This window comes from Pituophis catenifer, unplaced genomic scaffold, assembly GCF_029215685.1.
Source record: "Pituophis catenifer annectens isolate HBS135680 unplaced genomic scaffold, rPitCat1.0.hap2 SCAF_4, whole genome shotgun sequence".
Classification (NCBI taxonomy): Eukaryota; Metazoa; Chordata; class Lepidosauria; order Squamata; family Colubridae; genus Pituophis; species Pituophis catenifer.
Genome location: NW_027256884.1, coordinates 71,697,424 through 71,713,288, shown reverse-complemented (window position 1 = coordinate 71,713,288; position 15,865 = coordinate 71,697,424). Strand labels below are relative to the sequence as shown.

Here is a 15,865-nt window from a genome sequence, read left to right as displayed (position 1 = left end):
TTGAAAGGGCCATTTACTCAAAAAGGGTCTACTTCTTGAAGACCTGTCATGGAGTCCCCTCTGTCTCAGAGGGAAAGTTCCCTGAAAATGAGAAGAACCAACACCCTCTCTGATCCCCAAAACTGGAGGCAATGGGAGTACGATAGAAAACGGGACTCCCCCCTACAGTGAGCAGCTGGCAAAACCTTCCATTTGTCCTTGGTTTCAACCAGAACTGTGTCAAATGGATCTCCAAACAATTTAGTCCCCGTAAAGGGAACCAAAGCCAAATGCCACTTGTGTCTAGCATCTGCCTGCCAATGTCTGAGCTAGACCAAGCAGCGAGCTGCCACCGAAGATGCTAGGGATTTAGAAGTGAAACTTGCAGAGTTGAGGGTGGCGTCAGCTGAAAATTGGACTGCAGCAATGATTTTATTCAGGTTCTACTGCAGTCTGGTGTCCTCAGGTGATAATTTACCCTGCAACTGGCACAACCACAGTAATGTTGCCCTTTTGAAAAAAGATGCAGTGGTTGCTGAGCGAATCACCCAGGGAGCCCCTTGATGTGCCCATTGAAGGACCAAGTCAGACCGCTGTTCCTCTGGATGCAGCCCCTCATCCGGATCCCCCAAGATGGTGGTGTTTGGCAGCAGAGCGGTGACTGGGGCATCCACAGTCGGCACTTGGAGGAGTGCTGCCAATTCAGGTACCATGTTGAAGAAGCGCCTGTCGGCCGAAGACAACATCAAAGCCAACCTGGGTGAGGACCATTGCTTCCTGACAATGTCGAGGAAAAGAGGAGACACTGGAATGGAATCCACCGGCTTGGTAGGTTCTGCAAATAGAGGGTTCAGACCCCCATGAGACGATGGAGTGACTGTCTCAGTAGAACAAGAGCCAAGCTGTGCAGCATTGGAAGCCTTAAAGAGTGTAAGACTTGAAAATGGCCTGAGGAAAGAGACCAGTGAAAGCGGGTTGCTCTGGGGGAAAAGCTTCATCATCAGAAAGATCTGATTCCCGGGGCTCAACCTCACCAAGAAGCAATGGGCGGCCTCCATGGGAGGGAGCCAGGGAACCTGAAGGCAGAGTAGACAAGGAGTCATTTTGGTAATCCCAATCAGGAGAAGCAGAAGCAATGGACTGCATAGAAGGTTCCCTGCTGGGAGGCACCAATCCTGCTGACAACGATTGTTGATTAGCTGCGGCAATAATATGCTGAATGTTCTCAGGTAGAATAAGGTTGTGAACCTGGTCTTGAGAAGGTCCTGCCTCCATTGAAGTGTGGACCGAAGAAGGTGCCGGACCCATGTTAGGAGCAGGCGTAGTATCACCAGCAGGAGCAGGAGCACATGCTGAGACCATAGTGGGCCCCCACAATCCAGATGTTGAAATGGACTCAGGACAATCTCTGAGAGACACTTGGTCTGGGGTCACCATGGAAGACCACTCCAGAGGCAGCTCTGTGCCAGAAGGACAAACTCCCTCCATGGGCGCTGCAGCTAAAGGCAGATGACTACTAGCCTTATTGCAAATCTTTTGCAAGGCTTTGTCCCTGCGCCTCTCATCTTTCAAAGATGCAGAACTGTGACTGCAAGGCTTGTGGTGAGGACGTGTGTCCTTGTCGCCTGAGGCCTTAACCCATGGGCTGTGGGCTTGGGAAGGGCCAGGAACAGCGTCCTTTGGAACCGAGATTGATTGTTCATGTGCCCTGGCCTTTCAGCCATGCTTTGATTTAGCTAAAGCTTTGGGCATTATCAAGCAGACTGATGCTGCCCTTGGAACAAAGATGTGGCAAAGGATGGATAGAACAAGGTCACCAAGACAAATAGAGTCTGTCAGAGCACAGCCAGTTCAAATTTCAAACCACCTTGCAAAATGGCCACCGCCCTGGCCACAGTTAGTCTCGGAGGGCAAGGAGACCCTCGGAAAATTCACAAGAATGGCCAGTCAGGATCAGCTGTAAAGCATGTTTCCGCTGCCAAAAATCGAGCGTGAAGCTCAAATGGCGGGCAGTCAGTAATGGTGGAGCGTGAAGCTCCTATACACAATGCACGATTGCGCTGACTGAAATTTGAGCATGAAGCTCAAAAGGCGGCGGGTAACAAGCTGAGGAGTGCGCAGCTCCTACGGCAGCCAATGAAGCGTGCAAGTCAAAACCGCTGTTAAGTGCTTCAGAAGGGCACGAAGGTCCAATACTAGAATGCGTGATTGCACTAACAGAAACTTGAGCGCGAAACTCAAAATGGTAGCTGTGAAACCAGTAGAGGAGCATGAAGCTCCTAGGGCGGCAAATGAAGCATGTAAGGTCCAACCACTCTGCCTAGCTTCGGAAGTCGCTGCCGCCAAGCTGGAGAATAATTAGGCAGGGCTGTCGCCTCTCAGGTTGTAGGCGGGCGAAAGGGGAGCGCAAAGTTCCACAAACAGAATCAGATGTCGGGCGGCTTCTGTCAGCTGAAAGAGCAAACAGCCATCTGACTAACCCTCAGGGGAGCACTAAGCTCCACACAATTCTTCCGGCTGTGGGGAGCGCGAAGCTCTGCAAGTAATGCCAGCCCCCATTGGAGCGCGAAACTCCACATCGCTCCAGAATACATGCTGTTCAACAGAGCTTGAAACCTTCAATTAAATCAAATAGAGAGCTGAGAAAATCCCAAATGTAAGTTAGCCAAAGCTAGCTGCAGGGGAAAAGGCAGGATCCACTAAGGTGGAATCAGTCTTGTCACTCACGATTCTGGTGAAATTCCTGGAAATCCAATCCAAAGTATGCAGAAACATCAATCAATGAATGCCAGAGTAACAGTGCCAGAGAAACGTCCGTCCAGTCTGAAGGACTGAGTCAAAAGCTGGAAGCCCTTAGCAACAAGGGCGGGACTTAATAACTCTGACAGACTCAGTCTTTCAATCTGAACAGACGAGTACAACCCATGCCTGGCTGCTGTCTCCACCCACAATGGAGAATATATAGTTATTTGTTAAGTATTAAGATGGAAGATAAACAGGTAAAAGAGACAATAATAGTATGGGCTAAAAACTTTGGCTATCTGATTAAATAAATGGCAGATAAATGGCAGAAACTATGGGATAGAAATTATAAATTAACAATGTCTACTGCATACAAAGAAAATCTTTATAAAATGGCTTATAGATGGCAAGGTTAGCAAAGATGTTTAAGGATAAGGCCACAAAATGTTGGAAATGCCATCAAACACCTGGTTCGTACTATCATATATGGTGGACATGCCCAAAAGCACAAAAATATGGGACAAAAATACATACATGGTTGGAAAAAATGGTAAAACAACATATTGATTTGAAACCAAAAATATTCTTGTTGGGCATTTTACTGGATAAGTATAATAAAGGGAATGCATATTTGATTTTACATGTACTGACTGCAGCTAGAATTGTATTTGCACAACAATGGAAAAATGATGAGACCCTGTCTGAGGGGAATGTAATTAAGAAAATATTAGAATGTGCAGAAATGGATAGGCTAACACTTACAATTAAGGAAAAGAAAGAAACGGAATACTTTTTGACCTGGGACTTATTTTATCAATGGTTAGCTGACAAAAACAGGAGCTAGAAACAGGGAAATACATGGAAAGGATCAATGATATAAGAAAGGTATGTTAAAATGGTTGAGTAAACATTATTGTTATTGCTGCTGCTGCTGCTGTTGTTATTATTATTATTTACTTTATTCATTAAACATGAAACTCAGTCAACTGAACATTCAAAAATGCATCACAAATACCACTGATGGTGTACAGGTTGCTGCCAGTGTCCTAGGTATCAACCAATACCTTCTTAAGATGTATGATGTTCCAAGTAGGGCAGTTTTTTGCAGTTCCGCTGGTGTTATTGCAGGAAGCTGCAATTTGTTGATGTATCTTATAAAATTCTTGGACATGGTACCAAGTGTCCCGATGACAATGGGTATCACTGTTACATGTTTCATCCATAGCCATGTAGTTTTGATGGCCAGATCACAATATTTCATGATTTTTTCCAGTTCTTTTTCTTCGACTCTGGCATCTCCTGGTATCACGATGTCAATAAATTGTACGTTTCGGTTTTCGACAACTGTGATATCTGGCGTGATATCCAAGTGACGATCTGTCTGTATTTGAAAGTCCCACAAGTTCTTCACCTTCTCATTTTCTATAACTTTTTCCACTTTTTGTTCCCATGATTTTTTGGATACAGATAAGTCGTATTTTTTACATAATGACCAGTGGATTAATTTAGCAACTTGGTCGTGTCTAGCTTTGTAATCAGTTTGTGTGATTTTGCTGCATTCACATATTAAATGTGAAACAGTTTCGACTTTGTTGTTGCAAAGTTGGCAGTTTGAATTGTCGGTGGATTTTTGTATCTTTGCTTTCATGGCATTAGTTTGTAGTGCTTGTTCTTGGGCAGCGAGTACTAAACCTTCCATTTCTTTCTTGATGGTCCCCATCTTAAACCATGCCCATGTAAAGTTGTCATCACATTTTCCTTCAATGTTTTTCAAATGCTGTCCATGCAAAGCTTTGGTTTTCCATCTATTTAATCTGTCATCCAGCTGTTTTTCCTTATATTCTGCCTTTGTTTCTGTTGTTTTTATAATGTTATCTGTTTTCACAGCCTGCAGCAATTTTTTTGTACTTTGGTTCACATAATCATTCAAACTTCGTTTTTCTTCTTCTACAGTTTGATGGATTTGCAATAGTCCTCTGCCCCCTATTTTTCTTGGCAGGTACAACTTGTTGATGTCACTTCGTGGATGTAAAGCGTGGTACATATTCAAAAGTTTGTGCGTTTCCGGTCCAAGTTTTCCAGTTCAGCCAAAGTCCAGTTGATGATTCCAGCTGGAACTGCCCATGTATTAATGCCTCTAATTATGTTTCCAGCATTCGGCTTTGATTTTAATATTTTGTGGACCCTCCTGATGTATTCCTTTTGTCTCGACTCTTTGACTTTTCCAATCAAGATGTTATCTGCTTCCAATATGCCTAGGTATTTGTAACCATCATCCTTTGCTAATGCTTTTACTATGTTTCCATTTCCCAGTTCTATTCCTTCTGTTTTTTCCATTTTTCCTTGCTGCATGGATAATATAGCACATTTTTCAAGTCCATTATTATTGTTGTTATTGTTGTTGTTGTTATTATTATTATTGTAATGAATACTGTTGTAAACATTTTGATTATTTCCTAAAACTATTTGTACCCAGACAACACACTGAAAATGGAATTTTTATATGTTATAAAATAAAAAATGCGAAGCAAAAAAAAAAAAAAGATGCTCAGAAGGCCATGAACCAATCAATGTTCCCTCTGGCTGAACCTATAGGAGAATGCAAAACACTGTCTCCTGTCCCAAATTACTGCCAAATCTGGAGCAGTAAAAATTCCATTCACCTCTGAGTTGCCTCAAAAGGGAAGAAAATACTTTGCTATCAACCTCCTTATTTTTCTTTTGTTCAATTGATATACACCTCCCTGCCTGTATTGTATGTATGTGTGTATACTTTTTAGTCTTTGTGAGTTAAATTCATTTGTTATGAATTTGTTTGATGTATTACATATGTTGTGACTGGTTCAATGTAATTTTATCATGAATCAATCTTTATTAGGCAGAATGAAATAATGATTTTTTAAAATCTTTGGTCACTGCTATATTTATTCATATAGGAATGAATACTGGCCAAATTACAATTCAGGTAGAAATTACCACAAAATTTTTCTATTGCAAAATAGACCAGCAAATAAAATCCACTAAACCTCTTTTTGTTTATAAAGCGATTTGCAAGTGGCATTTTGAAAATATGTAGAATACAGAAGGTTTGCTTGTTAATAAAGAACTAAGATATTTTGGTCCTGATATGGAAAAGAAAAAGGATTTGTAGTAAGCGCAAAGGATACACAGAAAGGATACCAACATTTGTTTACTAAACTTTGAATAAAGTTAAATGACAACTGATGTGCATTTTTAAATTATTGGTTCCCAAGTTGGCATTGTTTATAAAAAGTTTGGTTGATTCAGTCAATTTATTTTTAACAAAGAAGCTGTAAAAAGAGCCGAGGTGGCGCAGTGGTTAGAGTGCAGTACTGCAGCTACTTTAGCTGACTGCTAGTTCAGCAGATCAACAGATCAAATCTCACCGGCTCAAGGTTGACTCAGCCTTCCATCCTTCCGAGGTGGGTAAAATGAGGACCCAGATTGTTGGGGGCAATATGTTGTTCATGTTGTCTTTGTTGTAAGCCGCCCAGAGTCCTCGGAGAGTGGGTGGCATAGAAATATGAATAATAAATTAAATAAATAAACTAGAGTTTACTTCTATTCCATTATCAACTGGCTACAAAAATGGTAATCAATGATATAAGAAAGAGACTTATTTCTCTTGGCTTCCTTTTGAAAAGACACAATAATTGAACTGTAGATGAATTGAAGATTGTCTTTTCACAAAGAAATTGTATGAAGAACAAAATGTGAGGCCTTACACACTACAAAATTTGTGCAAATAGACTCAGATTAACAGATTAACAGAGTTGGAAGGGACCTTCTAGTCCAACCCCAGCCCCCCAAGCAGGAGACCCTACACCATTTCTGAATAAAATAAGTATAAAATAAGTATAAAAAATAAGTATAAAATAAAATAAGTTTAAAATAAACCTAGCTGCTAAGAAAGTAATTGATAAAAAGGAAATATACAGTGTTGCGATAGCAGTTGAATAGGGAAGCAGCTACTGCTAGCTTCATGTCACTCAACATTAATTTGTAATATAGGTAGAGGAGAGGAAAGAAAATGATTTCCCAGGAAGTTGTGCCAGTTATACAATGGCTTAATTTTTGGTTTTTATTCACAATTCATGTTGTTGTCAAAAACACCAGATACAAGTAGCATAAAGTATGTTTCAAGCAGGGATCTTAAATCATACCAGTAATTGATTATATTTTAAAAGGCCAACAAATTGAGTCTAGATGTTACCCAGATATACAACTATACAACGAACAGTGGCCTGCTGTAAGGTCAACATGATGGAGATAAAGATTCCATGCATTCCAATATAAAATATTTTTTCTTCTTGCACAAGAATTTTCACACAAACACATTGATATGTCACCAGAAAACTGCTGCCCATTTGCAGGTGAATTAAATTATGGAGTATGTGGCTGAATTCATCATGTTTGTGCTGTTTTAAATACTTTAAAAAGACAAAGGATTATAGAAAACCGGCCAATCACATCAGGAAAGGTGCTAGGTTATGTAATTCCAATTTGAAATCAAGATATTAGATAAGGAACAAATTGGGGATTAGTATTTACTTCATCAAATGTGAAAATGAAACAAACTATCTACACTTCTCAGGCTACAGGTGAGTATAGACAAATATATATAACTGAATTTAGTGAATGATATTATATTACAGTTTAATAAATCACCCTAAGATGTTTAGTTGATATTATCCTACTCATTTCAAAAAGACTTATACTCCTAAATGTGTATAACAAATTTTAGTTAAATATACACAAAAGAACAATGATCATTCCCTGCAGGACTGATTGATGAGGCATTATCTCGCCACTCATGGAGTGAACAGAAAACAAAAAGCAAAATCAGTGCTGACAGAAATTTAGACTCAGGAGTTCCAGATTTTTTTGGGGGGGGGAGACTTTCCCAACGTGGTAGATGCCTCCTAAAATAAAAATGGAAGAATTTCGAAATCCGAATTTCCGAAGTGAAGTTAGCTGTATTTCATATACCACCTAATATATTGGTAAGTATAAGTATAAGTATAAGTAACTGTAAGCGTAACTATAATATAATAAAAGGGTTACCTGTTGTTATGTCCATTTTCAAGAATTGGCCTATGTCAATGAAAATGTCCATTTAATTAATTTGTGACCTGGGATGGCAACGATCCCTTGGATATGCACGATGAAAAGGAAGAAAGACCTTTCCTAGGAGTCCCGTAGATGGAACTTCGCATACCTCAACAGCAAAGCGCGAGCCAACAGCCCAAGCAGGTTTTGCGGCAGAGTCTTGTGTCTGCAGGGGGCAGCAAAGAGCAGGGGTGAAGCGAACGCACCATTCCCCGCCACCCTATGTGACGTCAAATGGGGGTCTCCAGGCAACTGGACTCCAAACAGCGCTGCTGCGCTTCCTTCGGCCTTGGTAGCGCGGAGGGCGGTCATCCAGGTTCGGGCAGCAACACCAGCCCTGAGGCGGCGGGGGGCGCGGCAGGCAGGACCGGCACAACTATGGCGCTACCGCTCCTGCCCGGGAACTCTTTCAACAGGAATGTAAGTAATGTTGAGTACGATCCAGGAGCCACCGGGAGCTCTCTAAATTTAGGTTTACAGAATGTTTTGCGGGGATACCTATGCACGTGTGTAAACTTCGTTCGTGAAACTAATTCTAAATGCCCAATAACTGCCGTCCAACCAGAGAAAGAATCTCTTCCCTTCAGAAGGCAGACTGAAACTCTGTCTTTGATCAAGTCTCAGATTATTTATAGGATTGGTCAATGTGGTATAATCCCGGCTTGCTTCCTAGACCTGCATCATCTGGGTAAAGAAAAGGCTAAACCTGATTATTGGGAGTATATATATATATATATACCCTGCCTATCTTAGTGTATAATGCTTTCTGATATAAGGATATGGCTAAATCTTATATTGAGAAGGATTTTACAACTGATTGGCAGTGCAGGTTAGAGATTCAGCCAACATCATTCCTTGGTCTGCTATTCATCTATGCAGATATAAAAATATCTTATACTTAAAAAAGCCAACTTATCCTTATTTGATATTTGAATTTACCCAAAGTGTAGCTGTCCACTTTTTCCTCTGTTTTTTTAGAGCCATGGTACAATTAAATGTTTCAGAAATACCTCCATAGAAGTTGCCTCTTGCACCACCAGCACTCCATAATTTTAGTAGTTTCTTAAGTCACTATTGCATATGTGTGTGTGTGTGTGTGTGTGTGTGTGTGTGCGAGAGAGAGAGAGAGAGAGAGAGAGAGAGAGAGAGAGAGAGAGAATAAGAGAGAGATCATTAAAATGTATATGTATGTTTTCATAGAGCATATCCATTCCCATTGTTATTTACAGAAGTAGCACTTTAAATCTGCAAAGTCAGGTCTGTGTTTTGTTACATGATAAATTTTGACATTGGTTCTTGTAAAGCTAAGGCACAGTATTAAGATGGACTCTTAACATTATGCAGTCTTGCCCCACCTTTATCTTTAAATGTGATTGAAAACATACAATATTTCATCACTGATAATAAAACTGACTGCCACTCAGGTTCCTTCAGAGTTTTATGGATTTGAATAATTATTGTATAAATTATTTTGTATATTTAAAACATTCTTTTCCTTTCTTTGTTTTTTTAAATAATTCTCTTCTATTTATTTCATTTTGATTGCAGCTAGGAAAAGAAAAGTTCCATAAATCTCAACATTGGAGTTACTGCAATAAGGTTTCTATGTTGGTGGGAGAAGACAAACCTGGAATAGGAGGAGAACCTTTGCTTGGACAAAAACTAAAAACAAAGTATAGTGTATTTCCTAGAGGTGTTGGAAGTGATGCACCTTCATGGGTAGCATTTGATAAACAGGTAATTGATTTGTTTTTTCTCACTGATCTGCTGCTGTTTTTTGTGTGTGTTTTCATTTTCAGTAATTAATTGGATCTTAAAATAAGTTAACTGAAAAAATGAAAGAAGAAAGTTTATTGTACCCCATAAAAAGCATTTTGGGAGAGCCAGAGATTGACCATTGCACATCAGATGGGATGAAGAGGAGGAATTTCTAATGAGGAAGAGAATAGTCCAGAATTGGTGGAAGTCTTTGCTATTGAGTTATTGAAATCTGGCCAGGCTACTAGACAAATTCTGTGCTATTGGACTATATACACAAAACATTTTGGAGGTTGGACAACATATAGAAGTGCCTCAGTGGTGGGTTTTAAATTTTTTTACTACCGGTTCTGTGGGCGTGGCTTGGTGGGTGTGGCATGGCTTGGTAGGCGTGGCAGGGGAAGGATACTGTAAAATCTCCATTCCCACTCCACTCCAGGGGAAGGATACTGCAAAATCCCCATTTCCTCCCAATCAGCTGGGACTTGGAAGGCAGAGAATAGATGGGGGCGGAGCCAGTCAGAATTTTTACTACCGGTTCTCCGAACTACTCAAAATTTCCACTACTGGTTCTCCAGAACTGGTCAGAACCTGCTGAAACCCACCTCTGAAGTGCCTGCAGGGACAGTTAGAAGTCAAATCTTCTAGCGCTCTTCAACAGTTTTTAATTATGTATACATAACTTCTAGTCTGTGTTGGTGTGTGTTGTTCACAAGTCATTTATATAATTAAAGAACTGTACACTCCAACCTTGCAAACTGTTAGATGAAATTTAACAGATTTATTCAGATAAAAAAAATGTCCAGTCCAATTGACCAGAGATTCTTCTTACTTGCTTCATCTCTGCAATTGATTTATTCTACTGAATTTGTAAGCAAATCAGAGTTTTGTTATCCTGGATACGCTATGTGCAAAAGCACACTTGGCATACATTTGCTGTTTTATAGATTTTATGAATTTTATAAATATTAGTTGTATCTCCAGTGTTACCTCCTCTTGTGCAATAAATATTAAGGATACATCTAGCTTGGGATTTTGACTATAAAGTTCTGACAGAAAGTAATTAAATTATAAATTTAGAAAATCTCACAGTACTATGAATGCATTTAGTACCTTAGAAATTGATTTAATTTGCAAGATTATTGTGGGGTTATTTAGGTAATGGTCTATCACAAATCATATTTCTGTACCTTCACACTCTAGCTTGGATGATTGGAAACAGACTGTTATGCTTCCTGTGATTAGCAAGTCCTCTGATCCAGGATTGCCAAACAGTTTAATCCAATTTACTGTCTTGCTTTTCAGATCTTGCTCCAATCACACACTCTAATTACAGACTACTAGAAAACAATGGAAAAGGGCTATTACCCCCTTGTCCATGCTTCTTTCCAAAATGTGTTTGGTTGACCATGTGTTATACAGAATGCTGGACAAGATAAGCCTTTAGCCAGATCCTGTAGGTCTTTTTATTTTTTATATAGACATAAGTATTCCATTTGTAATCCAGCATTTAAGAGTTTGTATCATGTGAAATGCTCACATACTATTCTTTTTACTCCTAATTTTATATTTTCAAAGTATACAAATTGAAGGATTATGATGATTAGAGAAAGGTTTGCATTTAATGCATAATAATAACACATAAAATGATAATCTTAGTTTTCTGTTTGTGTAATGCTTGCCACATGAATGTAATGTTTGCAGCATGATTTACAAACTAGTTCAGCCAAAGTGTTTTGAAATTAAATCATTTCCCAGTCTGAAAAAAACCCTGTGGGACAGAATTCATATAAATCCAAATAAAATTACTTAACTGGACTGTGGATTAGGATATTAAATAGTTAAGTCACAAATGGGACAATTCATGCTTGAAAATATTCCTTATAAAACATGTTCATTAAACTGTATTGTCCAAGCAAGCCAAACATAATTCAGTTTCCTGCAGTGCCCCCAGGATTTGGCTAATCTCCATTTTCCCTGTCTACCACCATGTTTTTTTCTCCTTGATATAGAATTTCTATTAATTTTATTGAAAAAAGGAGAATAAATATCAGCACATACCTGCCAAACACTAGGCAGATGGTGTTAAATTGTTTCCAAAGCTATATACCGTATTTTCCGGCGTATAAGATGACTTTTTAACCCAGGAAATCATCTCAAAAGTCGGGGGTCGTCTTATACGCCGGGTACCCGAATCTGAGTTGCTGGTGCTGACCGATGACACTTTGGGAGCGCCAGCAACATTGAGGGGAAGCTGTACTCCGAATTAGTTCCAACCTACAAGAGGTGCCAGGCAATGCGCGGCCCACGAGAAAGGAACGCGTCCCCACTCTACCCCGGAATTCGGGTCACCTTCCTTCCTTTCCCAGCAGTCCACGGTGAAAGCGGCGCCGCGGTCGACCTGGGCCAGCGCCTTGCACACCTGGCTCTGCGTCTCCATTATGAGAAGCTCCATGCGACTTCGCATGTCTCCGCCCCAGTCGCGCAGCTCTCGCAATCCGCTCACCGGAGGAGCCATGAAGTGCTCGCACCGCCTTGCCAGATCTTCCTCGTCCTCCTTTCCCCACGGCTTTTCCCGTTGTAATTGCTGCTGCTGCTGCCGCTGAGGCTGCTCCTTCATCTCCGCCCACCGCACCAGACCCAGCCCGGCCAGCACCGCCGTGGCTCCCGCAGTCCAAGCGGATTGGTGCCCGGGCTCGCAGGCGAAGGGTGGGAGTGCGCAGCGCACTTTCCTGGCTTGGCGCCGATCCGGACGGCTGCAGAAGGAACTGGGCACCGGTTGTCATGTCTTTTCTGCTGTGCGGGGTTCAGCACCTGGGCTCCTGGGGTTTAAGCCTCTGGGCCAGCCCGTGCTGCTCCAGGATGTTCGCTTCGGGCTCCTTGGAATCGCTGCCGGGTGGTTCTTCCCGTTGGGGCGATGGTGGGTGGCTGCGAGCCTGGAAGAGGTGGTGAAATGCAGAGCAATACCTCGTGGGGAAGGAGTCCGCCGTGGCTCCCGCAGTCCAAGCGACGCCGATCGCTGCCACCCACCATCGACCCAACGGGAAGAACCACCCGGCAGCGATTCCAAGGAGCCCGAAGCGAACATCCTGGAGCAGCACAGGCTGGCCCAGAGGCTTAAACCCCAGGAGCCCAGGTGCCGAACCCTGCACAGCAGAAAAGACATGACAGCCGGTGCCCAGTTCCTTCTGCAGCCGTCCGGATCGGCGCCAAGCCAGGAAAGTGCGCTGCACACTCCCACCCTTCGCCTGCGAGCCCGGGCGCTGATCCGGATGGCTGCAGAAGGAACTGGGCACCGGCTGTCATGTCTTTTCTGCTGTGCGGGGTTCGGCACCTGGGCTCCCGGGGTTTAAGCCTCCGGGCCGGCCCGCGCTGCTCCAGGATGTTCGCTTCAGGCTTCTTGGAATCGCTGCTGGGTGGTTCTTCCCGTTGGGGCGATGGTGGGTGGCAGCGATCGGCGTCGATCGCTGCGCATTCCCACCCTTCGCCTGCGAGCCCGGGCGCCGATCCGCTTGGACTGCGGGAGCCATGGCGGTGCTGGCCGGGCTGGGTCTGGTGCGGTGGGCGGAGATGAAGGAGCAGCCTCGGCGGCAGCAGCAGCAGCAATTACAACGGGAAAAGCCGTGGGGAAAGGAGGACGAGGAAGATCTGGCAAGGCGGTGCGAGCATTTCATGGCTCCTCCGGTGAACAGATTGCGAGAGCTGCGCGACTGGGGCGGAGACATGCGAAGTCGCATGGAGCTTCTCATAATGGAGACGCAGAGCCAGGTGTGCAAGGCGCTGGGCCAGGTTGACCGCGGCGCCGCTTTCACCATGGACCTCCTTGGAATCGCCTTGGAATGCTGGAACCAGCTGGTTGCTGCGCGGAGCTTCCCCCAGGCATCCAGGGGGATATTACCGACGCTCTGACTTCCCCAGACCGGTGGGGCTCGCCATCAGTGGGGGTCAGCTGGGAAAGTCGGAGCATCGGTAATATCCCCTTAGATGCCTGGGAGAAGCTCCACTCAGCAACCAGCTGGTTCCAGCATTCAGCAGCATGCAGCCTTGACTAGATCGGCACAGCTTCCTGTCAATGTTGTCGGCGCTTCCGTAGCGTCATCAGTCAGTGCCAGCAATTCAGATTCATGAAGCTGTGCGGATCTCGACAAGGCTGCATGGGTGAAGGAAAAAAACCTGGTACAAAATAGCCCTCTTGCCACTATACGTAGCGTAGCCCATTACCTTTCTCTACAGTACAGCAACAATACATACAGTACAGCAACAGTACATACAGTATAGTATACAAATATAACAGTCAAGACCCCATCATGGCTCCACCAGCAAGAAGAAAGAAATATGAAGCCAGTTTTAAACTTAAAGTTGTAAACTTTGCCATGGAACATAATAACTGTGCTGCTGCAAGACAATATGGAGTAACAGAAAAGATGGTTCGGGACTGGAAAGCAAACGTAAAAGCATTAAAGAGTATGCCAAGGGGTAAGTGTGCATTAAGAAGAGGCACCCCACATTGGCCAGAACTCGAAAAACATGTAGCAGACATGGTGAATGAGCATCGCCAAAACGGTTATGTAGTGACACGAAATAAAATACGTTTGTTTGCACTTCAGTGGGCCAAATCTAACCCAGATCACAGCAACAGATTTAAGGCCACTGTATCCTGGTGTACTAGATTCTTGGAAAGGCATAATTTGGTTCTGAGGCAAAAGACAAAAATTGCACTAAAATTACCTGCAGATCTTGATGCCAAAGTAAATAGTTTCCATCGATATGTAATAAAACAGCGCAAGAAACATGGCTATGCGTTAAGTAGTATCGGAAATATGGATGAAACTCCAATGAATTTTGATATGATTGGAAATAAAACTGTCCATCCAAAAGGTGAAAAAACAATTTTAATTAAAATAACAGGACATGAGAAGTCCAGTTTTACAGTGGTACTAGCATGCACAGCTGATGGCTCCAAACTGAGACCAATGATTATTTTTAAAAGAAAAACAATGCCGAAACTAAAGTTCCCTGTTGGTTGTTTTATACATGTGAATGAAAAAGGCTGGATGGATGAAGAAGGAGTAAAGCTATGGCTTGATAATATATGGAGCAGGCGACCAGGTGGACTTATTCAAAAACGTAGTCTACTGGTGTGGGATATGTTCAGGGCTCATTTAACTCCCAGCACCAAGCAAAGGCTTGCAAGAATAAACACAGATGCGGCAGTTATTCCTGCAGGATTGACATCATTGGTACAGCCACTGGATGTGTGCCTAAACAAGCCATTTAAAGATCGCATTCGAGAACAGTGGAATGAGTGGATGGTTAGCGGTGAAAAGTCATTCACAAAAAGAGGAAACATGCGTGCTCCACAGTTGGATGTTTTGTGCAAGTTTGTCATAAAAGCCTGGAATGATATTGATGCAGAAACAGTAATCAAGTCTTTCAAGAAGTGTGGCATATCAAATTCATTAGATGGTATGGAGGACGACTACTTGTGGCAAGATGAAGAGGAAGCCGAAGCTGAGACCACACCATCTGATACGGAATTAGATCCATATGATGACTGCCTTACAAATGTATCACAAGATGTCCTTGATGTACTTATGATATCAGATGACGAACAGGAGGATTTTAAAGGCTTTTAAAGGGAAACTGTCACGCCAGCAAAACCTGTAAAAATAGCTTGCAGTTATGATGGGCGTTACTGACTCGCCAGGGACTTGCCCGGCACTGGCTCTCTATTGTTTGTTATCTTCCTCCTATCATAATCAGTTCCAGTTTGGTTGACAGCTTAGAAAACAAACAGCATGGCAGCTCCCATGGGTTTATTGTCTTATCCTTCCTTTCAGCTTTAGAGTGAATTAGGAAAAGTTTAATCCAATTGCACTGTTTTATGTTGACATGTTTGATGACAAACAGCCTTATGTTTATAAGTGACAGTTTTCCTGCTAAGTACCTGCGTGTCATAAGCATTTGAATTAAAATTACCATATTGAAATCAAATCTGATGTTTTTTAATTTTTATTTGGTGTGCGTTGGAAGAGGGGTAGTCTTATACGGCGAGTATAGCCCAAACCCTATATTTTAACAGGAAAAGTAGGGGGTCGTCTTATACGCCCAGTCGTCTTATACACTGGAAAATACGGTACTTACAAGAAAAAAAGGACATTTCAAAAATTCAGAGATTTGAATTACCAGAAAGTATCATCTACAATTTTTTTCCTTGCTAATATGAACATTTTTCTTGATGAGGCTTGTGATTATT

The 15,865-nt window shown here is 42.4% G+C and overlaps 1 protein-coding gene across 1 annotated transcript in view; it reads left to right on the top strand.

Annotated features, from left to right (window-relative positions):
• The first annotated feature begins 8,229 nt into the window (after positions 1–8,229).
• Positions 8,230–15,865, top strand: part of EFHC2 (EF-hand domain containing 2) — a 54,029-nt gene continuing 46,393 nt past the window's right edge. Inside the window, exons 1-2 of the mRNA XM_070943459.1 lie at positions 8,230–8,271; positions 9,400–9,588. Of these exons, the coding sequence (XP_070799560.1) occupies positions 8,230–8,271; positions 9,400–9,588 (231 nt within the window). The remainder of the gene's footprint in view (positions 8,272–9,399; positions 9,589–15,865) is intronic.